At 24.2% G+C, this 27,978-nt stretch overlaps 1 protein-coding gene across 2 annotated transcripts; it reads left to right on the top strand.

The window, feature by feature from the left end:
• Positions 1–41: 41 nt before the first annotated feature.
• Positions 42–27,569, top strand: LOC122501382 (putative ankyrin repeat protein RF_0381). Of its 2 annotated transcripts, none has more exons than XM_043610786.1 (3): positions 42–358; positions 13,456–13,555; positions 25,921–27,569. In XM_043610786.1, exon 3 carries the CDS (start codon positions 25,921–25,923, stop codon positions 27,421–27,423), a length of 1,503 nt encoding a protein of 500 aa, XP_043466721.1. In that variant the 5' UTR covers positions 42–358; positions 13,456–13,555; the 3' UTR covers positions 27,424–27,569. The 2 variants fall into 2 exon arrangements, with proteins under 2 accessions (XP_043466721.1, XP_043466720.1); XM_043610785.1 differs by lacking the exon at positions 42–358 and adding an exon at positions 643–937.
• The last annotated feature ends 409 nt before the right edge of the window (positions 27,570–27,978 follow it).

Below are 27,978 nucleotides of genomic sequence, written 5' to 3'. Positions count from 1 at the left end.
TAGGACGACATACATCGTTGTACATTTGCTTTTGACGTACAAAGACAGTTAACGTTAGTATAGTTGTCACATAGTTGTGCAACATTTTTTCCAAATATCAGTTTATTTTTACAATTTTCGATAATATTTTCGTACTTAATGTAAACTAAAGTAATCAGTGAATAATTCGACCAATAAAATTCGAGTGGCAAGGAGTTCTAAAACTTGTCAAAAGTAGTTTTTTAACAATGATGCATTTGAGGTTATGTTGACCAAACAAATTTTATCTTTTCTGAAATTTCTGAATTTTATATTATTTCTGAAATCTATATTATTTCTGAAATCTGTTTTATTTTAGAGCTGATTATAATTTCCTTTGGTAAGTTTTTACTCTATTTTACTGAAAATTATTCTAAACTTCAAGATTTTTTAACAAAACTTGTTTCTCCCTTTTGACAAAAATTATTTCTCTTCAAATATTTTTCAAGTTATTATCAGTAAATTAATTATCTTAATTAATTAACCAATCAAATTTTCAATTTTCATTATTCGCGTGAAATAAACAAATTTAAAAATTCGCGGTGTAAATGTGGCGCCATCTCTCAGTAAAATCCGTTAACACAATGAGCCATTTTTGATGAGTTTAGGACGACATACATTGTTTTGCTTTTGGCGCACAGAAAAGTAGTTCACGTTATAAATCGTGCATCTTTTTTCCAAAGATCAGTATATTTTTATAGTTTTCGATAATATTTTCTTATTTAATGTGAACTAAAGTAATCAGTGAATATTTTGATCGATAAAATTCAAGTAGCAAGGAGTTTCAAAACTTGTCAAAAGTAGTTATTGAACAATGATGCATTTGAGGTTATGTTGACCAGACAAATTTCACATTTTTCACATTTCAATGGACATATCCGATATTTATTAAATTTGATACCGAATTGAACTTACTCTGGTAAGACATTACATTATTTTATTGAAAATTATTTTTAGATTTAGAATTTCATAACAGGACTTGTTTCTCACGTTTGACCATTATTATTTCTTTTCGATTATTTGATAATCAAATATCGTTAAACTAATAAATATAGTATAGTAACAAATTTCTCTTTGCAAATTATTTACTTTGCATAAAAATTTCTGAATCTTATATTTTAAATTAGACGCATATTTATTTTAATTATAAAAGTAAAATTTTTTACAAACCAACCAACAGATGATGATAATAAACAATCGAATTTTTTGTTATAAGATAATTATAGAAAGTGTATTATATTATTTTATTCTTCATACTATCTACTGTAAATTAAAATTTGGACATTTTTTGTATTTCATTTTTTATATTTTTGTATTTTAAATATTGAATGTGAACTAAAATAGCCACAGAATATTTTGATCGATAGAATTCCAGTAATAAAGAGTTCTACAACTTGTCAAATGTAGTTGACCAGCAATTATGCTTTTGAGGTTATGTTGACAAAACAAATTTAACGTTTTCTCACATTTTAAAGAATATATCCGATATTTTTTACAATTGACACCGATTTATATTTACTTTGGTAAGACTTTATATTATTTTATAAATTTTTCTTTTTCAATTTTTTCTTCTCTTCATTTTAAACGTTTAGAAAATAAAAAAAAATTTTAAGGACAAAGATTTGCGTTTACAATATTCATAAACAAATGATTTAATTCGAAATTTTATAAAATTTTAATTTTGAATGAATTTAATAACAAATTTTAAAGAATTTAGATTTTTGGAAAATTTTAATGAGCCAAAATTTCAATTATCTTTGTAAATAATAAAATTCTTCAAAATTCAATTATTTTCAAAAATTTTAATAAAATTCTTGTCAAAATTTCAATTATTTAAAAAAAAAATTTATAAAATTCTGCGCAAACATTTAATTATTTTCATAAATAATAAAAATTTCATAAGAAATTCAATTAGTTACAAATTTCTTATAAATTTCTTCGCAATAATTCAATTATCATAAATAATAGAATTATTTTTAGGAATTTAATTATTTTCGTAAATAATAAAAACTCATGGCAGAATTTTTATTATTTTTTATACAATTTTAATTGAATTTCTCGAAAAATGTAATTATTCTTAAAAATTCTATTAAAATTCGTCAAAACAATTGAATTATTTAAAAATTTGTTCCTAAAATTCTTTATAGAAATTAAATTCTAAGAAACATTTAATTATTCAATAAATTATTATTTTTGTATTTTAATAATTGAATTCTCGTAGAATTTTCTTATAAAAATGGATTTATGAATGAATTTTAGTTAAATTTTAGAAAATAATTGAAAATTAAATGTATTGTAGCGTAAATTTTTAGAAATAATTGAATTTGGAAAAGGTTTCAAATTAAAATCTTTGAAAATCTGAATTTTTCATCCAATTAACTAACAATTCTGCAGAATTAATTTTTTTGAAAAAGTTTAATTGAATTTTTTAAAAAAATTATTTGAAGTTGCAGAATTTTTGATTAATCGAAATTTCGTAAAATTGAATTGTAGAAAGAAATACTTTTGAAAATTCTCAAAGAAGTTTTCGAAAAATTATTAAATATAATTGGTTTAATGAATAATTTTAATATCTAATCATTTTTAGAATGAATCAGAATATTCTTTAGGGTCAGAGAAGAGTCAAAATTTTGTCTGGAAATCAGACATTAATTTATTTTTTAAATAATTTAATACATAAAATAATTTTTTTTTCTAATTAAATTAATTAAATTTCTGGAACATGAACGTAATAAAAGTTTTTAATATTACTTGAGATGAAGAAGCTTTTCTTTATTGAAAATTTCATTATTTAATTACATCATAGATATATGTTATCGTAATATATTTTCGATTATCTTCTGATAACGCTGCTTTTGCGCGTTAATAAATTCCTTTATAACTCCTATGCAACTATAACAAGATCTTGCTCGTTTAGTCGCTTCGTTAGAAACTACCCTTCAAGCTCATGTCCACGCATCTAACTTAAATCTACTTTGTACACTGAAACTACTCAACAATGTTCGTGTAATTCCATCTACATTACAAGCATAGTTAAGATTTAGAAGTTAAGTTTATTCAACCACGTTAGCTCACTAAATGCTTCATTTATAACTTCAATTGGTTTAATAACTTTTCTAACAAATAAACACGATGAGAAAATTTCCACTAGTAATATCTAACTCGAACAATTAACATCTCTATATTTAGGATGCACGAAAATAAAAAAATCTAAATATTTCAAAAAATGTGTAATATTTTTTAATTTCTATCTAAATTTCAACTAAATAAAGATGATTTATTGCTATTTGTATTAAATTCGATTATTAAAAGTTAAAGTAAAAAAATATTGAAATTAAAAATGTTGAAAAAGAAAATACCAAGTTTAAGATTATTAATTAATTTGTAATTTTCTTTTTCTTCTTTACAGGATTATTAATTGCCGTATCATTTTTAATAATGGATAAATAATAGAGGGAAAGATTTTTGGCTTGAAGAAAATTAATTTTATTTTCCTCGCTAATAAATTACTCTCCGAGTGTTTTCCTCAAAATACAAGGCAGGGTGAATAAATTGCGACAAAACAAGCAGACGTCGAGTTTTGTGAATTAAGTTTTAGAGGCCTTTAATTTAATCAAGTGCTAACTTTCTAAATTTGCAAAAGTCTTTGATAAAATCAATTGCATACTTTACTTCTTGCTTCACTCATCATCTGTAATTTATTTTTGCAACGACAGATGCATTTTAATCATCCTTTTCATTTATGCCTTCTCTTTTTCTTTATTTTTAAAATAAATTCATCTCACGTCACTGAAAAAAAATTATATTCAACGAAAAGAAAAATATTTGTTTTTTTTTCAAGAATATTTTTTTGTATTAAATAATTATTTAATAATTATAATAAATAAATAATAATAATTCTTTGCCGCTAGTTGTATTAAATTCTATTTTTAACTTAGAATTTATTTTTTAAAATCTAATTCTTTGAGATGATAGGTAATTACTTATCTTTCGGAGTAGAAAAGAATAAGAGAATTTCAGCTGACAAATCGAAAAATTATTATGACATAATTATAATTCGTTTCGGAGAAATTAAAGAAAAAGCAGGGTTGCCACAAGTCAGGGAAATCAGGTAAAAATCAGGGACTATGAAATTACCACGAATTTTAATACAAAACCTTCAATTTTTTCTATTTCTGACAATAATTTCTCTTTAAATAACTTAATTTTTCAAAAACTATAAAATTATGACTTATAAATTATTTAATGAATAATTTTTACAATTTTGATAAATACTAGATTGATAAAAGAAATTTAGTTAAAAATACTAAAAAAAATTGAATTTTGGAAAAATTACAAATGATTCCAGAAATTCAAGTATTTTCAAAAGTATAATAAAATTCTTCGCAGAAATTAAATTATGTTCAAAAATTAAAAAAAAATTCTCGTCAAAATTTCAATTATCTTTATAAATAATAAAATTCTTCTTTGAAATTCAATTCTTTTTTAAAATTTTAATAAAATTCTTGGCAAAATTTCACAAGAATTCAATTATTTGCAAAATTTTTAATATAAATTTCTTCGAAGTAATTCAATTATTTTCATAAGTAATAAAATTTTCACAGGAATTCAATTAATTAAAATACAAAATTTCATAAAATTTTGTAAAAAATATCAATTATTTAAAAAGATTTTTATAAAATTCGTCGTAAGAATTCAATTATTTAAAAAAAAATTCAATCTTTTCAAGAATTCAATTATTTTTATAAACTTGGATAAAATTCGTTTGAAGAATTAAATTATTTTTATAAGTAATAAAATTTTCACAGAAATACAATTTTTTAAAATACAAAATTTCAGAAAAGTTGTCAAAAAATGTCAATTATTTAAAATGATTTTTATTAAATTCGTCGCAAGATTTTAATTTAAAAAATATTTTATTCTTTTCAAGAATTCAATTATTTTTATAAACTTTGATAAAATTCTCGTCAAAATTTCAATTATCTTTATAAATAATAAAATTCTTCTTCAAAATTCAATTATTTTTAAAAAATTTAATAAAATTCTTGGCAAAATTTAACAAGAATTCAATTATTTTCAAAATTTTTAATAAATTTCTTCGAAATAATTCAATTATTTTCATAAGAATTAAAATTTTCACAGGAATTCAATTATTTAAAAAGCTTTTTATAAAATTCGTTTGAAGAATTAAATTATTTTCATAAGTAATAAAATTTTCACTGGAATTCGATTATTTAAAAAGATTTTTATAAAATTCGTCGCAAGAATTCAACTATATAAAAAAAATGTAATTCTTTTCAAGAATTAAATTATTTTTTATAAACTGTGATATTAATAAATTTTCCAATCGACAAAAGAAAATATTAAATCTACTTTAAATCGATTTTAGAACTTATTCTCGCTATTCCTCGCCAAATTAAAGAATATAAGCGTCACCTTCGGTTTCGAATTTGAGATTACTTTATTATACTCAGCAAAATTTTCTAATCACAAATGTTTCTCAAAATTTAACACAAAATCGAAAAGGTTGGGCGCCAGACTTACAGATAAGTCAAAATAGGCAGCAAAACCAACAAAATTTAATCAAACATAAGCCAATTACAGCAAAACTTCATTAACAACAAAATCAAGCTAAACTCAGTAAATCTCAATATCGAAATTCCGGTATAAATGGCTATTAGGCTAGCTCGCGGTTGCTGATCTTAGCAAAAGGGAGTGGGTCGAAATGGTTGAGAATCTTCCCTCTATTCTTTAACTCAAAATAAAATAAAGAAACATAAATTTAAACTCAAATTAACAAAATATATTCAAAGAGTGATTTTTACATGTTTCTAAAATTCCAAAAAAAATTAATATAACACAAAAAAAAACATAATTAAATCTTTAACACTCAACATTCATTTTACACTACGAAACGACGCGAACTAAATGGCAAAATTATAGCGAATTTAAATTGACTCGATCTCGACAAATTTCTATAAATTTTCTTTAGATAATTTACATGATTAATGCTTGCTTAATTTCGGTAAACTTAAATTATGCAGAAATAGACGCATAATAATCATAATTAATCATCGTAAACAATTTCTTTGGTTTGTCAGTTGAATATCGCTAAATATCGTTAATTTTTAAAGACTCGATAATTTATCATTACTTTGGACAACTCGATAATGGCGACATTCCGATAATTCAAAACTAAAATTCCACTTAAATGAGAATAATTACTCAAAAAAAAATATATATATATAAACTTGAACTCATGGAATTTATGTTTTAAATAAACCAAATTTTTACAAAAGAAATAGTCACATCGACTCACCAAGATTTTACCAAAAGACGAACAGATCGCAATTTCTCCTCCTGATGAGGCTTCGCTTCGCAAAAGACAGAATTGACAGGTTGACTCGACGAAAATGACGATACAGACGAGACGATACCAAATGTTTTGACTCTACGCTGTCGGCCGACCAAGTGTTGCTTCTAGCCTCGTGTTTCGACAAGCCGGTCGCGTCTTCTAGGCTAACCTAACCCTAATCTCCAGGACGCGGGCGCATCATTGTCTGCTACACGGTGGCGCGAAACACATTCAAATTCAAATATCACGCATTCTGTAATAATACAACAAAATTGAAAATAACTCGAAATAACAATTAATCAAATAATCGCAATAACTATTTCGCCTAATTTCGAATCTTAACGATTAAATATACGAGAAATTTAACATTTTGAACTTCTAAAACCGGGACACAATCAAAATGAAATTTAACAAAATTAAATCTTCCAAGAATCAAAATTTCGATAAACTACAGCAGAATTAGCCTTCAAAAATGTGTTATCCCGATACCGAGCTAGCGCTCTGGAAGTATAGCAAAAGTGTCGGAACTACTCTAAATTAAACAAATCAAACTATTAAATAACAAACTGAAAAATTGGCAAAATACTCAAAAAAATATTAAATTACCGTAAAAATCAGATAAGAGACGAATAAGCAAATACGCGCAAAATTACAAAAATAACTAAGAAAACATAAATAAAAAATATAAATAATACGAAAACGCTGAAGTTGGCTGTTAGCGAGATGAAGTGGTCGTTAACAGAAGTCCTTGAACGATAATCATAAGTTTGGCTATATTTGATCTAAGACCCATCCTTCTTTTCGATAACGTTAGATTCCAGATGTCGAATTCTTCTCCATAATTCTCGTACTTTGCCTCGGGAAAACTAGATCACGGCAGGTGGTCCTTATTTTAGTCCGCAGACGATATGTCAAAATCTCGACAAACGTATATTTTGACTACGTTTACGTAGATCCATAATACGGTAGTAGAAGGCTCGATACGGAGGCTGGATCTATTTTCTACCACCAAAAGCGTAACTAAAACAAAAAATATAACAAAAAAACATAGTCATTTTGGACTGTCCGCACCTCATTGACGACCAGCATCCAAAAATTGACGGTATAGTTAAGTCAGTCGCTCCTCATTGTCGACAAAATCCCACATAAAAGGAAGTATACTGTTGTGCCTCATTGTCAACAGTATGCTCGCAATAAAAGAAAGCCGGATAGTTGCTAATTTCACCACTCCTCATTGTTGATGAAACCTCCGCATAATCCACAAAAAATGACAAGTTGGTCACACCTCATCGTTGACCAAATTGCGATAAAGTCCCAGCAGTATTGATCCAAATTCCAATTGTAAACAGGCAAAACGATAAGAGTGTAGTGACACCAATATCCAACCAAAATCGAAAGTCGGGGCGAAAGAATATCAAATAGCGTTATAATATCGTCCAATAATGAGTTGAGGACGTCTCCTCATCCATGAATTTCCGTCGAATCCAGAAGGCTGTTGTCCATGTGGCTCGCACGCAAATTTTTACATAAAAAAAAAAAGGAAAATAAATCGGCAGATTTCAACAACAAAATTTCGCATAATGAACTGTCGAGATCGAGTTTTTCGGAAGAGAGATTGCGTATCTTATCCAGAATTAAAGACGAAATATTTGTATCAATAATATTTTTATCCAACAAAATTACATTTTGTGGCGTGGCAAAAATGTCACGTCACAAAACTTGGATAAAATTCTTCACAGAAATTCAGTTATTTTTATGAACTTGAATAAAATTCGTATGAAGAATTAAATTATTTTCAAATATAATAAAATTCTTCGTAGAAATTTAATTATGTTCAAAAATCAAAAAAATAATTCTTGTTAAAATTTCAATTATTTTTATAAAGAATTAAATATTCTTTTCCGAAATTCTATTATTTTAGAAAAATTTGAAATTCTTGGGAAAATTTTAATTATTTTCATAAATAATAAAACTCGTCGCAGGATTTTAATTATTTTTGATACAATTTTAATCCAATTCCTCGAAAAATGTAATTATTCTTAAAAATTTTATTAAAATTTGTCAAAAGAATTCAATTATTTAAAAATTTGTTGATAAAATTCTTTATGAGAATTCAATTTTAACAAACATTTAATTAAATAAAACATTTAATAAATTATTAATTTTTTAATTTAAATAATTAAATTCTTCTAGAATTTTCTAATAAAAATTGATTTAAAAATCGATTTATTATTTTTATTATTTATGAAAATAATTGAATTCTTGCAACGAATTTTGTTACAGTTTTTCTTAAACAATTGAATATTTTTGAAAAATTTTACTACTTGTTAAAATAATTTAATTCTTGCAAAGGTTTTTTGTAAATGATTAACTTTTTTTTTGAAAAATTTTATGGTAACTTAAATTATTATAAAACATGAAGAAGGCGATTACTCGGATATTCTTTTAAGTTGTTGAATTTCAAAAAGGTTTGAATTTGAATGTTTTGAAGAATTTTAATTCCTACGGAAAAATAATAATGATTAAATATTTATTTAGAAAAGAAGTTATTGATGTTTTCGAATAATTTTACAATTAACGAAATTCGCAAATAAATATATTAAGAATATTTTTCTGAGTGAATCAGAATATTCTGTAGGGTCAGGGAAAAGGGGAAAATTTTGTCTAGAAATTAGGGAAAAGTGAGGGAAAAATAAAATTAAATATTTTTTGCAACCCTGAAAAAGTATGAAAAATAATTAAATTAATAAATTGGAACCAATAATAATTAAATGATATTTGCATAAAAAAATAATTTTGAAAACAATAAAAAAGAATATTTAGAATCCAAAATAAAAAAATCAAATTTTTTATACAAAACTCGATATCATTTTATTCTAACAAGAAAAAAATTTCTAAAAAGAAAATCTTAAAACCATATTTTTTTATTATTCTATTTACCGCGTATACAAAACGGGATGTGAAATAATGGAATAGAAGGAAATAATATAGAAACTGCTAGAATTTTAATGAGAAATAATAGTTTATTTCTATTGGAAAATGCTTGGTGACACATTTTCATTATTCATGTGACCGTTAACCCGAATCTTTTTCATTTCCTTATTTCACGTCCTCACTTATAAGCCAAGGGAGAAAATAGCGGAAGGAAAATGAAAGTCATGTTGTTTGAACTCAACGAATATTTATACTTGCAATTTTCGATTACGATCGAGTGGAATAAAATTTGCATTTAACGTGACGATGGGGGTTTTTTTTGGGAAAAAAAACAGGAAAAGGAATCTTTTTTTTTAGCAAGAAAAAAGTAAATGTAAAGTGTGTGAGTAAAAAAAATTTGAACACAATTCTCATAATGTAACTGTAATACAAATTTTCCACTATTTCTCAAAGTTACTTGGCCCGACTTAATTAAAGGGCAATACAGCTCCAACCCCTTCCGACAATCTATTTCACCGACACGACGTTGTATTAACTATCCGTCGCCATCTCTTTTCTCATGTTACCGCATGACAGTGTCCACTTTAATATATAATATGAACGAAAAGAGGAAAAAAAAATATTCAAGAGAACTTTTAATTTTATTTTTCAAAATCTTGAATAATAAAATTATTTTGAAAATTTTTTCCTTTGATCAATTATTGAACACATTTTTCATTTTTATTTTTTGAAAATATTTAAACATTAAAAAAAAACAAAAAATAACTTTTTTTTCTTTAAATCTTTGATAATGAAGCGAAAAATATTCAGTGGTGAATTATTATTATTTTATTCATATTAAAACTTGTAGTGTAAGTAAAATTAAAAATTGGAAATTAATCTTCTGTTGAATTCTTCATGTCAGCGAAAGCAGAAATAAAATATTTTAAATCTAGTTTGGGATACTTCTTTAAAAAAATTTTTTTATTGATCAAAAATATGTTTATCTATCAAAATTATTATTTCGATTCACTTCAAAAATATTTTAATTAAAAAAAATTTTTTTCTAAAAGTTTTAAACGTTAAATAAAGGAAATATTTTATGTACTCCAATTTTTACAAAAAATTACTGAAAAATATTGTAATTGAACATTAAAAAAAGCAACTTAACAAAAAAAAAGTTAAAAGCAACTTTTTTAATTATGAAAAACGATATTTTATGAATGAAATTCAAATTAAAGGAAGTAATAACAAATTTTTCGTTCATTTAAACGTTCGAAACTTTAGGAATATAAAAAATAGCAGACAAACTATTGTTTAATTAGCAAACTTTTGACATTTTTATTAAAATTTTAAGTAAATATAAATAAAAAATTTTACACATGAAAAGAATAATAAAAAAATACTAAAAACTTTCCTTTTATTTTTGAACTTTTGAATGAATGAGATTTTTTTAATGTTTAAATATTTAAAAATAAAATAAAAATGAAAAATAAAATTACGTAAATATTTATTTAGTTAATAATTAATTTTTGTCAATATGCAAAAAAGATTTTATAATAAAATTAACATTGCAAGGTGAATCATACGTTTTTTATGCTCAAATGAACGGAATTTTTTGTCGATTTTAATATTTTTAAAACTGAGTACAATAAACAACAATAATTTAAATTAAATATTCAGAAATTTTATAGTTTATTTTTTCGATACGTTACGTGTAATATTATTTTAGATTGGAATTCAGTTGTTGTAAAATATAATTTCTAATTCTTCATTTTTTATTTTTTATCTATAATCAAATTTCATTTCTAAAAAATTTTTCTCTAATAAAATGCGATTCCTTAAAATTTTTGAACTAAGACAGCTCAATTTCTATAATTTTTTTTTACTAATCGGAATCTTTTACTATTATTAAATTTAAATTTACAAAAAAGTTTAACTTTTTTTTTTATTTTTCTTATTTAAACCAGAAAATACAGTCGGAGTTCGAATCGAAATTATAGAAATCGCCTTTTTGTCATTCAAAAGCATTTTGATTTTTCAATTTTTCTAAATTGTTTTCTAAAACATTTGAATTTAGACAAATAAATTTTAATTTCTAATGGAAAATTTAATTTGAAAATATATTGAAATCGTAATTTTTTTTATAGGCAACTTCGGAAATGTCTTAATTTATTTTTGTAATCAATTAAAATTATTATAAGATGGTAAGGTAAAATTAAAATTAAAATTATTGTTTTAAAATCAGTAATTTTTTAAGGCTATAAATTCATAATAAAAAGAAAAAATGATAAAAAATGTTTTAAATATATTAAATAGATGTTTACATTATTTTCGTCGACAGAAAAAATAAATTCACAAGAAATAAAAGAAAAATATTGGTTGTAATATAAATTTTCAGCAATTTTTTCTTAAAGAAATATTTTACTGTACATATTTTATTTCAAAAAATTTAAATTTATTCTAGAAATGTGAAGTTTTTATGAAATTATTACATTTTAAAAATAAGAATATTTTAGAAAACATTTAGAGAAAAATTTTTAGAAACAAAAAAATTTAGAAACATACGAAATATAAAAAAATTATTTACAGATGAGAAGAAAGTTAAAAATTTTTAGAAAATAAAATAAAGTAGAAGATAGAGAAAATGATTTTTAAAGAAAATGATTTTAAAAATTCAGAATAAATTGTTTGAAATATTTTTTTTAGAAAAATTACTTCATTATAAATAACTTTTCATTATAAATAACTTGCAAATGTTACGCGCACGGAACTTGGTACTCAATTTATTATTAAGCAAATTACAAAATTTTTTATTTTCAAATATAAATTTTTAAAATAATTTCATAATGAAAATTTAAAAATTATTAAAATTTTAATTATTAAAATTTTAATTATTATTATTTTAATTATTAAAATTATTAAAATTATTAAAATTTCTTGAAAGAATTCATATATTTTTCTAAAATTTTAATAAATCCTTCTAAACAATTTAATTATTTTTTTAAGTAGGAAAATCTTTACAAAAATTCAATTATTTTCAAAACAATTTTAATTGAATTCCTCGAAAGAATTCAAATTTAAAAATATTAACATAAAATTAATTTATTTTCTAAAATTTTAATCAATTCTTTGGAACAATTCAATTATTTTTATAAACAGTGAAATTCTTCGCAAGAATTTAATTATTTTCAATACAATTTTAATAAAATTCTTCTTCATAAAATTCAATTGCTTTTCAAAATTTCCAATTAAAATTATTAAAGAAACTTCATTAGTTTAAAACAAATTCAAAGAAATTCTCCAAAAGAATTTAATTATGATTTTTAAAAATTTTTAATAAAATTCTTTGAAGGAATTCTATTATTATCAAATTTTTTGATAAAATTCTTTGCAACAATTCTACAGATTAATTGACAATATCTCGTTTAATTGTTACATAATAATTTATTTACATAACAGAAGAATCTTTTATAAATTTTAAATTACAAAAAAAATTACGAACGAAAATAATAATAATTTTGCACATACTATCTTATAGAAAAAACCATACTGCTATTACTATTTGGCGAATGTCCAGTTAGTGAACTTTATTCTATTCTATCGGTTCTGAAAATCGGGAACAATTGATTACAGAGAAGCAGTCTGTTCGACTTTGGCTTTGATCCAATTTCTCCAAATCGAATCAGAAAATGTGAGGATTTGGCTTATACTTTTATTGCTGTACACGAAACGATTTGTTTTCGATGATATTCAATGTCGATATTTGTAGGAAAATAACTTTTTCTCAATATTGTTAATTGAGCATAAAATTCATTTTCAGCCCCCCCTTCGACTTTTAGAAATTACATTTTTTTTATGGACAATTACTTTCGTAATACTAATTTTGATATTTTATTGCATATTATATGTGTGATTTATTTTTCTTTTTACTGGAAATGTTTTTATATTTATTTTATGTTTTAATTTACAGCTGAAAATATTGAATTCTATGTTTAACGTTTAGTACTTGTAGAATAAATAATTTATTCGTTTGAAATTAATTGATTAATAATTAAATATTAATATTCAATTATTTTAATTTTAGCTAAATAATAATATTTTTTATTATTTAATAAACTAGAAATGAATTATTTTAAAAGTTGATTTTTCTTCTTCTTTTGTTTCAGGATAAGATTGAATGTATAAAGAATCCATCGACCGTTACCAACAAGTTGTGGAGTGTGCGCAAATCTTCTGATCGTAATAATTGACTTTATATCTCGAAAGGTAAGAAAGATAAAGTGGATGCCGTCCATGAGTTGATATACCAGTTGTTTACCGACCTAGAATTTTATTTTATATTTCACATTTTTGCCACTGAACGCTGATTTTTAAAAGTTAAGAAAATCTCGTGATTTTTACCCTAAAATTGAAAATTCAATATTTCTTTAGAATAAAAGTCAATAATTTCAAATTTAGAAATTAAGAACTAATTATTTAGTTAAAAACTAGATATTTATTGAAGAAGTCAAAACGTTACAATTGTTATTGACAATTGTTTTTATTACTTAGAATATTATTAGTAAAATTATATTTTTTTCCTAAAAGAAATGTATCGTTTCCTAAATATTTATTTTTATATTGTCGATTTAATACAGAAAAGTGTGAAAATTATATTTAAATGAAAATATTAACCTTCATTTTTGAAAATTAAGCATTTAGAAAAATTAAAAATTCGCGAAAATTCATTTGCAGCGTGCAAAATAATTATTACAAACATAAATTGAAAAGGCAATGAAATCGTAATTGTTTTTAAAAATAAATTCGCGCAAATTTTTGCAGCGAAAAATAATTTTAAAAAAACAATCGGAGAACACAGATTATCATTTATTTACCTTCTTTTCTTTATTAAAAATTTTGCCACCTATTTTTCAATTATTTTTAATACAATGTTAACAGAGTTCCTCGAAAAATGTATAATTATTTAAAATTTTATTAAAATTCGTCGAAAAAAATCAATTATTTAAAAGTTTGTTGATAAAATTCTTTTTGAGAATATTCAATTTTGAGAAACATTCATTTATTCTATAATTTTCTCATTTTTGTATTAAAATAATTGAATTCTCGGAGAATTTTCTAATAAAAACTGTCTTAAAAATTAATTTCAGTAAAAAATTTTACATAATAATTGAATATTAAAAGCTTTAGCATGCATTTTTATAAATACTTGAATTTTGAAAAAGTTTAGTGAATTTTTAAAAAAATTATTTCAATTATTTATTTTTTTTAAATATTCAATTGGAGAATTTCTGAATATTCAAAATTTCGTAAAATTGAATTGTAAACAAATAGATTTGAAAATTCTCTAGGAACTTTTGCATTTAAATAATTGAAATCCTATGACGAATTTTATTGTTTATGAAAATATTTGAATTCCCGCACAGAAATTTATTATTTTTTAAAATAATTAAATTAATAATTAAATTAAAAATTTAATTAAATTAATTAATACGACAATAAATTTTATTACAATTATTGAATATAATTTAAATTTTGCGCAAATTTTTTACATTTAGAAAGTATAATTGAATTCCTGGGCAGAATTTTATTAATTATAAAAATAATTAAATTTCCTACACAGAATTTTATTATTTATGGAAATAATTAAATTTCTGCACATAATTTTATTATTCTTGAAAATAATTGAATTCTTGTGAAGTATTTTCTTACAATTTTTTTTAAATAATTGAATTCCTGCGCAGTATTGTAGTATTTTTTAAAATAATTGAATTTTCGTGCGCAGTATTTTTTCTGTAATTTCTTAAAATAATTATATTTTTGCGTTAAATTTTATTATTTTTTAAAAATAATTAAAAAATTCCGGAGAAAAATTTTTGTATTTAGAGAATATAATTGAATTCCTGGGCAGAATTAAATTATTATTTATGTAAATAATTTAATTTCTGTATAGAATTTTATTATTCTTAAAAGTAATTGAATTCTTGCCAAGAATATTATTACAATTTTTGGAAATAATAAATTTTTTTTTTTTGAAAAATTTTAACAAAGTTTAAATTCCTATATCTTATTATTGATTTTCAAAAAGGTTTGAATATGACTTTTTTAAAAATCTGGAAATCATGGAAATGGTATGGAATTTTTAAAAGGCTTCTGGAAATCAGGGAAATCATGGAAAAGAACTGGAATTTTTAAAAGTTTCTAAATTTTTCCTGTTTTCCATTTTTTCTCTTAAATAGAAATTCAAATAATAAAAAATCTAAATCCTATAAAAGATAGGAAAAAATGTTGAATTTTAAGAAATTCGGATTTTTGAATTTTTGATAATTTCCGATAATTTTAGATTTTTTACTAAAGAGTCGAGACTATTTAATAAGTAAAGCATTTTCCAAGAGCACAAAAATAATGAAGCTAAATCCCGTAGAAGAGAGGAAAAAATGTTGAATTTTAAGAAATTCGGTTTTTAGAATTTTTGATAATTTTCGATAATTTTAGATTTTTTAGTAAAGAGTCGAGACTATTAAATAAGTAAAGTATTTTTCAAAAGCACAAAAATAATGAAGCTAAATCCCATAAAAGAGAGGAAAAAATGTTGAATTTTAAGAAATTCGGATTTTTGAATTTTTGATAATTTTCGATAATTTTAGATTTTTTAGTAAAGAGTCGAGACTATTAAATAAGTAAAGTATTTTTCAAAAGCACAAAAATAATGAAGCTAAATCCCATAAAAGAGAGGAAAAAATGTTGAATTTTAAGAAATTCGGATTTTTGAATTTTTGATAATTTTCGATAATTTTACATTTTTTACCAAAGAGTCGAGACTATTAAATAAGTAAAGTATTTTTCAAAAGCACAAAAATAATGAAGCTAAATCCCATAAAAGAGAAGAAAAAATGTTGAATTTTAAGAAAATCGGATTTTTGAATTTTTTCGAATTTTTGATAATTTTACATTTTTTACCAAAGAGTCGAGACTATTACATAAGTAAAGTATTTTTCAAAAGCACAAAAATAATGAAGCTAAATCCCATAAAAGAGAGGAAAAAATGTTGAATTTTAAGAAATTCGGATTTTTGAATTTTTGATAATTTTCGATAATTTTAGATTTTTTACCAAAGAGTCAAGACTAATAAATAAGTAAGGTATTTTCCAAAAGCACAAAAATATTGAAGCTAAATCTTATAAAAGAGAAGAAGAAATGTTGAATTTTAAGAAAATCGGATTTTTGAATTTTTTCGAATTTTTGATAATTTTACATTTTTCACCAAAGAGTCGAGACTATTAAATAAGTAAAGTATTTTTCAAAAGCACAAAAATAATGAAGCTAAATCCCAGAAAAGAGAGGAAAAAATGTTGAATTTTAAGAAATTCGGATTTTTGAATTTTTGATAATTTTCGATAATTTTAGATTTTTTAGTAAAGAGTCGAGACTATTAAATAAGTAAAGTATTTTTCAAAAGCACAAAAATAATGAAGCTAAATCCCATAAAAGAGAGGAAAAAATGTTGAATTTTAAGAAATTCGGATTTTTAAATTTTTGATAATTTTCGATAATAAAGCTAAATCCCATAAAAGAGAAGAAAAAATGTTGAATTTTAAGAAAATCGGATTTTTGAATTTTTGATAATTTTCGATAATTTTAGATTTTTTAGTAAAGAGTCGAGACTATTAAATAAGTAAAGTATTTTTCAAAAGTACAAAAATAATGAAGCTAAATCCCATAAAAGAGAGGAAAAAATGTTGAATTTTAAGAAATTCGGTTTTTTGAATTTTTGATAATTTTCGATAATTTTAGATTTTTTAGTAAAGAGTCGAGACTATTAAATAAGTAAAGTATTTTTCAAAAGCACAAAAATAATGAAGCTAAATCCCATAAAAGAGAGGAAAAAATGTTGAATTTTAAGAAATTCGGATTTTTGAATTTTTGATAATTTTCGATAATTTTAGATTTTTTAGTAAAGAGTCGAGACTATTAAATAAGTAAAGTATTTTTCAAAAGCACAAAAATAATGAAGCTAAATCCCATAAAAGAGAGGAAAAAATGTTGAATTTTAAGAAATTCGGATTTTTGAATTTTTGATAATTTTCGATAATTTTAGATTTTTTAGTAAAGAGTCGAGACTATTAAATAAGTAAAGTATTTTTCAAAAGCACAAAAATAATGAAGCTAAATCCCATAAAAGAGAGGAAAAAATGTTGAATTTTAAGAAATTCGGATTTTTGAATTTTTGATAATTTTCGATAATTTTACATTTTTTACCAAAGAGTCGAGACTATTAAATAAGTAAAGTATTTTTCAAAAGCACAAAAATAATGAAGCTAAATCCCATATAATAGAGAGGAAAAAATGTTGAATTTTAAGAAATTCGGATTTTTGAATTTTCGATAATTTTAGATTTTTTACCAAAGAGTCAAGACTAATAAATAAGTAAGGTATTTTCCAAACGCACAAAAATAATGAAACTAAATCTTATAAAAGAGAGGAAAAAATGTTGAATTTTAAGAAATTCGGATTTTTGAATTTTTGATAATTTTCGATAATTTTAGATTTTTTAGTAAAGAGTCGAGACTATTAAATAAGTAAAGTATTTTTCAAAAGCACAAAAATAATGAAGCTAAATCCCGTAGAAGAGAGGAAAAAATGTTGAATTTTAAGAAATTCGGTTTTTTGAATTTTTGATAATTTTCGATAATTTTACATTTTTTACCAAAGAGTCGAGACTATTAAATAAGTAAAGTATTTTTCAAAAGCACAAAAATAATGAAGCTAAATCCCATAAAAGAGAAGAAAAAATGTTGAATTTTAAGAAAATCGGATTTTTGAATTTTTTCGAATTTTTGATAATTTTACATTTTTTACCAAAGAGTCGAGACTATTAAATAAGTAAAGTATTTTTCAAAAGCACAAAAATAATGAAGCTAAATCCCATAAAAGAGAAGAAAAAATGTTGAATTTTAAGAAAATCGGATTTTTGAATTTTTTCGAATTTTTGATAATTTTACATTTTTTACCAAAGAGTCGAGACTATTAAATAAGTAAAGTATTTTTCAAAAGCACAAAAATAATAAAGCTAAATCCCAGAAAAGAGAGGAAAAAATGTTGAATTTTAAGAAATTCGGATTTTTGAATTTTTGATAATTTTCGATAATTTTAGATTTTTTAGTAAAGAGTCGAGACTATTAAATAAGTAAAGTATTTTTCAAAAGCACAAAAATAATGAAGCTAAATCCCGTAGAAGAGAGGAAAAAATGTTGAATTTTAAGAAATTCGGATTTTTGAATTTTTGATAATTTTCGATAATTTTAGATTTTTTAGTAAAGAGTCGAGACTATTAAATAAGTAAAGTATTTTTCAAAAGCACAAAAATAATGAAGCTAAATCCCGTAGAAGAGAGGAAAAAATGTTAAATTTTAAGAAATTCGGATTTTTGAATTTTTGATAATTTCCGATAATTTTACATTTTTTACCAAAGAGTCGAGACTATTAAATAAGTAAAGTATTTTTCAAAAGCACAAAAATAATGAAGCTAAATCCCATAAAAGAGAGGAAAAAATGTTGAATTTTAAGAAATTCGGATTTTTGAATTTTTGATAATTTTCGATAATTTTATATTTTTTACCAAAGAGTCAAGACTAATAAATAAGTAAAGTATTTTTCAAAAGCACAAAAATAATGAAGCTAAATCCCATAAAAGAGAGGAAAAAATGTTGAATTTTAAGAAAATCGGATTTTTGAATTTTTGATAATTTTCGATAATTTTAGATTTTTTAGTAAAGAGTCGAGACAATTAAATAAGTAAAGTATTTTTCAAGAGCCCAAAAATAATGGAGCTAAATCCCATAAAAGAGAGGAAAAAATGTTGAATTTTAAGAAATTCGGATTTTTGAATTTTTGATAATTTTCGATAATTTTACATTTTTTACCAAAGAGTCGAGACTATTAAATAAGTAAAGTATTTTTCAAAAGCACAAAAATAATGAAGCTAAATCCCATAAAAGAGAAGAAAAAATGTTGAATTTTAAGAAATTCGGTTTTTTGAATTTTTTCGAATTCTTGATGATTTTTGATTTTTTACCAAAGGGAGACTATTAAGTAAGTAAAGTGTTTTTAAAGAGCCCAAAAATAATAGAATTAGATTTAAAACTACACTGAAATTTCGTAAAAATTTGACCTGGAAATCATGGAAAAGGTATGGAATTTTAAATTCGGATTTCTGTAGGAATCCTGAATCATTTTTGTATCAGAATTTTTGAATCAGTGAATCAGAATATTCTGTAGGGTCTGGAAAAGTCAAAATTTTTGTTTGGAATTCAGGGAAAAGTTAGAAAAAAGGAGAATTTAATTTTTGTGGAAACCCTGATTATTTAAAAGAAACTGTGATTCCTGACATTATGAATTATTTTTCAAAAAGATAATTAGAGCATTTTTATACTTGTTTTTAATCATTAAATGGAGAAAGAGAATTTGTTAAATCTGCTAAAGTGGATTGTTAATATAACTAATAAGATTTCACTGAAATTTTCAACCTTTAGATGAACACAATTTTTTTGTTTAACGTTTTTAAAAATAAATAACAATAAACTAGATTTGTTAATTATGTATAAACCGATTGTTAAGAATTTAACAATTAAAAAAAATTTAACTGATTTAACTATCTTTTTTCTGTAAGACGAAAAACGATTTTAAAAAGATTGTCTCTTTTAGATTCGGTATAAACGCCAAAAAGTTGGTAATTTCCATATCAGTAGTAGAAAAAAATATTCAAACAGAATTTAAAATTTGCCTGTTTAATACAGTGATAAACGTTTTTTAAAAATCTTTTTTTAAAAAAATAAGCAAATAAGAAAGTGAGTTCTCTTTTTCTGCAAGTTGCTCTCTCCTCTCCTATATTCACGGAGCAGTTTTATGGAAATAAACCACTTTTATTCTATGTCTCAAGACTTATAAAAAGACTTGATTGGCTTGATTGAATTGAATCTAAAGGTGGGCGACCTTTTAACTTAACTCTACGATAGAAGGTTCGTTAGGAGAAAAGGAGAATGAGAGGGAAGTGGTACCTTAAAAGGTTTAAGCTTGTTCTCTCTTTCTCTCTCTCTTTCTCTCTTTCTCTCTGTTTATGTTTCCTCGTGGAGCTTGCAGCATCATCCCCTGGTTTTACTTATACATGTACGTTTCTTGTTCTGGGTGGGTTACTGTTTCGTTTACTTTTCATTGCCAGGGGATGGTTGAGGTGCGAATGGCATACAAGCAGCTTTGTTAGACGTGTCTGGAACGTGTGGCCAAGCATTTCCCCTTGTTTCAAGTGAAACTTTAGGGAATTAAAGCCACCGCAGTTGGTTTTCAATTATAAAAGACAAAGTTCAACTCTTAAGTGGTATTGTAAACTATTTGTATTTCAATGCAGAGTGAACAGTAAATAGTAAATAATTTTTCGTTTCTTCTTTCCTCGAATTATCATTATGAATGGGCGTTGAAGTTGTTTTTCCTCGTCTAGTACTTGATTGCTTAAGGAATATTAAATCCCTTATTGTATAACCACAAACTAAAAAGTGTTTTTTAAGGAAATAATACAACAATTCAAATTAATTTTCCAAACAAATTTTCCAAAAGTTTTGAACATTCAAGTCGACGAAATATTTTTTTTTTACTCCAATATTTTTAAAACTTACTAAAATTAAATACAAAATTTAGTAACTGAACATTTAATTTGGTTAAAAAATAATTTTTTAATCATAAATGACAAAATTTTGTAAATAAAATAATAAAATAATCAAAGAAATAAAAAAAATATCGTCTTTCATTTGAACGTTTAAAACTTTTGGTACATCCAAAAAATATGAAAGATCCTGTCATCCTATAATTAAAAAATGAATTATTTATAGCGGACAGTTTTCATCTGAAAATCACCTGAATTCTTGTAGGGACTAAACTTTACACAATCCTAAAGAATAGAGAATTTTATTTCAATTTTTAAGTAGTAGCAGGTCCACCCGAACGCAATCAGACAATCAAAATTTGGTAAAAATGTAATTAAAAATTTTTTTTTCTTTTGAATTTAATAATTCTAATCGTTTGAAAATCAGGAAAAAGCAAAATTAAAATTTTTGTGTCAACTTTTTTTTTTTTTTATTACGTTAAAAATCATTTTTTTATTTAGATTCAATATTAAAAGATGAAACATCCTTAAAATGCAAAAATTTGTAAATATTTAAAAATTTATAAACTCATGGAAAGAAAATTTAGAATATATGAAAATTAGTACTTTCGATTTTTTATATAACTATATGCAATAGATAAAGTATGATTATAGTAGCTTAGAGAAAATAAATAAACCGCTATAAAGAATGTGTGTTCTGTAAATCACTGGAAACGATGATAAAATGTCAATTTATCAGAGGAGCGATCAGCTAAATTTTAAAATGGTCCAGAACGTGAGCAAATGTAGAAAAATTTACTGCACCTATATCTATATATTTCTAACAGAAATTTGTAACCTACTGTCGAAAATTTAAAATTTACGACACTTGTACAAAAGTTCTATGGAAATAATAATATTTTCGAGAAATTTTGTAATATTTTTATTTTTAATTATTCGAATTAACAAAAGCATAATATGCATACAAAAAGATAGATAATTTTCCAGAAACATATTATTACTTGTATATGGAAAAAAATTTTACAACACTAAATTTTTTATACTTTGTTTTTAGTGAATTAAAATTTAAAATTCTTATTTTTTATTTAATTAAATAATTTGTTTTAAACTATTAATCAATTTTTTAAATTAAATTCAATATCATTTTTGAATTTTCCTGTAAATTTCTATTTTTGATCGAGTGTACTCGAACTTTATTACTGTTTCAAGTAGACAATTATTTTTATGTTATGAAGAGAATAAATGAAAATATATTTTTTTTTCGAGTTGATGCAATAAAAAAATGTATAAATTATCTAGTTACAAATCCGTGGGTGATAGACGAAGTTTCTTAAAGAACGCAGTATCGAGCTTATGAGTTACTAAACTTCGTTTCCCCTTGTGCTTTATTTATCTTCGTAATTTGTTAAATGAAAGTCAAGTAGTTTTATATATACACTTTCATACACACATATAAACTTTTTCTTTTAATTACTTAAGTTATAATTGTTTAAAATATCACAAAGAGTTGTACAATTACAAGATGAAGATTTATCTTCACTGTTTTATATTAGCTTATTTCTTATTAATCTCACTGCTCTCTTATATATATACACAAAATGAAAAAAAATACAGTAAAATTTATGAGAGAATGAATAATATAAGGAGTAAGAAATTTCTCAGATTTCTGAAGTCTCTCTCCCTCTCTTTTAAATTAAGTTTATTTAGTAATTTTTAGAAACATTTTTCATTAATCAAATGCGTTTAAATTATTTTTACAACTGACGGAAGAATTATATTTGAAAAGACTTTTTTAGCCTGCAACTAATCTTCTTTAATTCTATTAAATTGCTTTTTAGAAAATAATAAAATATTATTAATTACTTTGGTCTAAAATATTAATAATATTTTATTATTTTCTCTAAATTAATACTATGATCAAAGAAAAATCACTTATGGATTTTTTCCATTTATTATCATTTAAATAAATATTTGCTTTAAGTCACATTTGTAAAATTTATGATTCGTACATTTTGGACTATCAAATGAACGAAATTTTTTTTCGATATATTTTTTTTTTTAAATTATTGAGTGCATAAAAAGCAAAAATGTAATTTAAACATTTAGTGTCTTTGTAATTTATTTTTTAATCGTGTTACGCTTTTTTTTATTTATTATCAATTAAAATAAAATTCGAATTTGAGGAAGAAATAAAATTCGTTGATTCGAATGTTCAGAATTGTAGCGATTTGGAAATTTTTTCTAAGAATTAAAAAAGAACCCTTCTGCAAATTTTTGAAGAAGTGTGTTCAAATTCGTCCAATATATTTAATTAGAAACTTTAAATTGAAGCTTTTACAGTGTTATTTAACTTTTCCCGTTTTCCATTTTCTTTGCCGTGGCCTCATATATATATATACACACATTCGTTTGATAGTTTTAGGATTGGCAGCACTGCTTTTACTCGAAACTTAATCCACGATAAGTTAACTTGATTGCTTCAGCACAAGTAGAAAGTTTACTCTAATTAAAAGTGAATGGTAAAATTAACTCTTGCTTTATCAGTAGTATATGGGGGAGAAAGTTTAGAGTAAGATTAAAGTTTATAATTTCAATGAAGAAATAACATAAATACACATATATGTGTGTGTGTGTGTGTACGAGAGAGAGAGAGAGAGGGGGGGGGAATATTTCCAAACTTGTTACAATTTCAATAAAATGATAAATAATATAATGTTGAGAAAGAGGAAGGCAATATTCAAACATATGATTTTATGGAAAATTGTCCATGTAAGCTAAAGGGGTTTTCTTTGATGACGAAAGTGCAAAGTGCGCATGTGTTTTGGTATTAGAATTTTGGTAGAAGAAAGACTATGCAATGAATAGTAATTAGTGTAAAGTTGCTGTGTTCAACATAGATAGGTGGTATCTGAGAATTCCGCTTTTTATGCAAATTACTCACTTTCGGTAATAAATTATTTTGTAAACTTTAGTTCAGGATTTTGTAATTCAACGCAAGTACCACTCAATGTGCTTATTTTTCAAAACAGCGTTTATTTCACTATTTTCTGATGTATCGTCTAAAGAAGATAATCAGAATTTTAAATATTATTATCACAATAATAATAATAATAATAATAATAATAATTATTCATTATATGATATTGAAAAAATTTCCATTTTTGTTAAAAGTGTAAAAATTAAGAAAAATCAAAACTGTTTCTTTGGAACAAAAGAAAAAAATACGTTTGTTTAAAATTAAAGGTCTAAAAATAACTGGTCTTTTTCTTCTATTGAAGTAGAAAGTTAGAACTGTATGTATATAATGATAAGGGAGAAGTTTAACAGTGCCAAAGATAACTCACCATAGCCCGAAGGTCGAAAATACGTGAAACTATTTTCTGAAAGTCACATCAAAGGAATACTCATGAATCCTTATCAAAGAAAAGGAAATTGTAGAACGTTTGGACTTTGAAATTTTCTTGTCAGCATTACACGCGGAAGGATGTTAGACCTTCAAATGATAATGATACATTGGGTGAGAAAAAATGACCGACTTCTTTCTTCCTCGTTTTTTTTTTTTTACTTTTATTAAATCGTCGTCTTTCGAAATACAAAATTAAAAGTCGAATCTATGTAATAAGTGGTTTCAAATGTTTAAAACGTGACTAAAAATCGAAAAAAGTGTCTATTTAGGAACTTTTAATGACTTACTTTAGTTAGATTGGTACGTCTATTGTTGGAAACGACTCTTTTTAAGGATCTCTAACGATCTTTAACGATTCTTTAACGATAAAAAAACGTCCCTGAAGAATGTAGGTCCTTTTTAAGTCCCTGAAGTTAGAGTCGACGCTGAGTGTCGAAAACAACTTCTTTTACCAAATCTAAGAGAATTAAAAATTGTTTCAAGGATTTAAGATTAAATGAGTGATTTCAACTTTATTTAACTTTACATTTTCGGTATTTAAAACCACAGTGCTGTGTATATTATTTCAAAATTTGCAAAAGAATTTTTTTTCGATCGAATATCTTTTTTTTTTTTTTTTTTGTCTTTTTCGCGAATTGAGTGTATTGAATTCTGTGAGAATTGAAAGAAAGAGAAATATAGCGATGCAATTTATTTCAAAGAGATGCAGCATTCTTCTTTAGCTATGAGTTATATTTAAGATCCTTGGGGGATTGAAGATATTACTAGATACTACAGTCGGGTAGATATTCGTTTTACCCTTTTTCATTCTAGGGCCCACTTACCTGACAATGAAGGCTTTTGTTTCCATTTAAGTAGATACTTGAATAAAGTTCAAGAAGACTAGATGATGAGCCGACGTGTAAATTGATGTGAGAATCATTATCTATATAGTCAGAGAAAAAAAATACACTTGACCAATATCACTTAATTTTTTCTTTTGTATTATATGTAGATATTATTTGCAAAACTTTTTTGAGGTAGCCCATAATTTTAACGTTTACAGGGTTGCCGCAGGTCAGGGAAGTCAGCGAAAGTAAAATTGGTCAGGGAAATCAGAGAAAAATCAGGGATTTTTAATAAAAGTACTGGAAAAAATTGAATTTTTAAAATTTATGAGAAAACTCTGAATTTTGATGTTTTTTTTTGTTTGCCTCGTAAACTATGAAATTACCACAAATTTTAATACAAAACCTTCAATTTTTTCTACTTCTGACAATAATTTCTTTTTAAATAACTTAATTTTTCAACAACTATATAAATGTAAAAGAACAATTCTTTGAGTTTCTAAAAATTTTTAGACTGAATCAGAATATTCTTTAGGGTCAGGGAAAAAGTTCAAATCAGTCAGGAAAAAGTTTGGAAATCAGGGAAATGTCAGGGAAAAATAAGATTAAATATTTGTGGCAAATTGTAACGATTTTGCTCGTAGAGGGCCAAAAGTTTATTTCAATCACAAACTAAATTTTTGTTAGGTATATAATATCAATCCACTCTGAGTTAATTTTTAATTAGATTTACGTTTCTTTGCAGATGACTAGTCACAAAAGGGACTTTGATAAAACCAGTGCTGGTAAGCTTTATTTAGCTGTCGGAAGAGAAGATATACATTTAATAACAGAAATCTTAGAAAAAGAAGTTGATGTTGATATTAACGCAATGACTCATTTTGGAGAAACATCATTGTATTTAGCTGCTAAAAAAGGAAATGTAGAAATGTGTCAAATGCTTGTAAACAAAGGAGCAGATGTGAATATAGTAAAAGATAATTCAGGTACCCCACTTCACATTGCAGCACGAAAGGGTCGTAAAGAAGTAGTTGAATTTTTGCTAGAAAACGGTGCAAAAACTAATGCTATAGATACTTTCAGGCATACACCATTGCATTTTGCTGCTATGGGAGGTTCTTCAGACATTGTTAAGATTATTTTAAAATTTAATGATAAAATTAAGTCTAGACATGTTGTTGATGTTTATATTAATGCTGTTACTAATGATGGACTTACAGCATTGTATTTTGCTGCCAAAAAAGGAAATGTAGAAATGTGTCAAATTCTTGTAAACAAAGGAGCAGATGTAAATATGGGACATAGAAGGTTTGGTACTCCACTTCACATTGCAGCACGAAAGGGTCGCGAAGAAATAGTGAAACTTCTACTAGAAAACGGAGGAAAAATTAATGCTTTAGATATTGAGACTCATAGACCATTGCATTCGGCAGCTATAGGAGGTTCTTCAGACATTGTTAAGATTATTTTGAAATTTGGCTCTAAAATTAATTCTAGAGATGAGAATGGGAGAACAGCTCTCTTTTACGCTTCTGATTATGGAAATGTAGAAGTTGTCAAAATACTTTTGGAATTTGGTTCTGATATTAACATTCCAAATTATGATAAACGTACACCATTAAATGATGCTATGAAATGTTTAGAATTCTATAATGAGCATATTAATGATTCTGATTTACTTTCTGGTTGTGAATCTGATAGTGACAGTAGTGAATATATTTCTTTAGGTCCTGAAACTCGTATAAGAAGATATTTATCGGTCATTGAAATTCTAAAACTTCATGTAATTAAATTAAAAGCAGCGAATTTGTTTGTAAGTAAACGAAATTCATTTCTAGTGAATAGAAATTCAGAAGAGAAAGATTTTCAGGATGAATGTGAAATTGAAGTGGCAAGTATGAAATGTGAAAAGATTAGTGATAGCAACATATCATTTTACGATGTCTTGGAAAAAAATACAAACTCATTAGCAAATTTCATGAGGAATGGAAATTTAGTGCAGGTTTTTGAATCAGAGGATTACAAAAGTCAATTTCCGATTTACAGCAGTATGATTGAACGTAATTTTAAAAGGGGTATGTTGAAAAAAGATTTAATTGAAAAAAGGAATAAAGTTTTTTCCCTTCTTTGTGGAAAATTTAGTCAATTACCAGAATACTGTAAGGAACAAATATTTAGCTATCTGAGTGATAAGGAGTTGAAAATTTTCGTCAAAGCTTACCAGGTTCTTGACATCAGTAATGTTTAATTTGTAAAAAGCGAAAGATATTTTTGTTAAAAAATGGTTTTGATTCTGTTGTATTTCTTCTTCTTTAAATTTTCTCAATTGGACTAATTTCTCATAACATTACATTAAGAGCGAAACCTTCTTATTTTGTAACGAAAAACAATGATTTTTTTCACCGCTTTATTAATTATAATTTATAATTAGTATTACAATTAATAAATTTATGTAATATTACAGTTAAGTATGTAATGAATAGTTTTAAAAATTTGAAACTATCGCGCGTCTACTTTTTGTACGTTTCTCGTGTTTGCAAAAAAGGTTTTTTTCATCTTAAAATTTAATTTTGCTAAAAATAAATAACTACTTCTTACGAATATAGAAAATATTATTTAACAGCATGGTTACTTACCTACAATAATTACATTTAAATTAAAATAAATGGAAATTTTCACACTGGAAAGAAAAGCTTTTCCTTGTTTTCCTAGTTTCATTGTATTCCCGCCATTAAGGGTCTCTTCACAATGCACACATTGGAACGATAAAATTTAATAATTTTAATTGAATCGTGAATTTCGA

The sequence above is a fragment of the Leptopilina heterotoma genome, unplaced genomic scaffold, assembly GCF_015476425.1.
Source record: "Leptopilina heterotoma isolate Lh14 unplaced genomic scaffold, ASM1547642v1 Lhet_209, whole genome shotgun sequence".
In the NCBI taxonomy this organism is placed as follows: Eukaryota; Metazoa; Arthropoda; class Insecta; order Hymenoptera; family Figitidae; genus Leptopilina; species Leptopilina heterotoma.
Note: the sequence above shows the minus strand (reverse complement) of the source record. Positions and strands in the feature narration are given on the sequence as shown.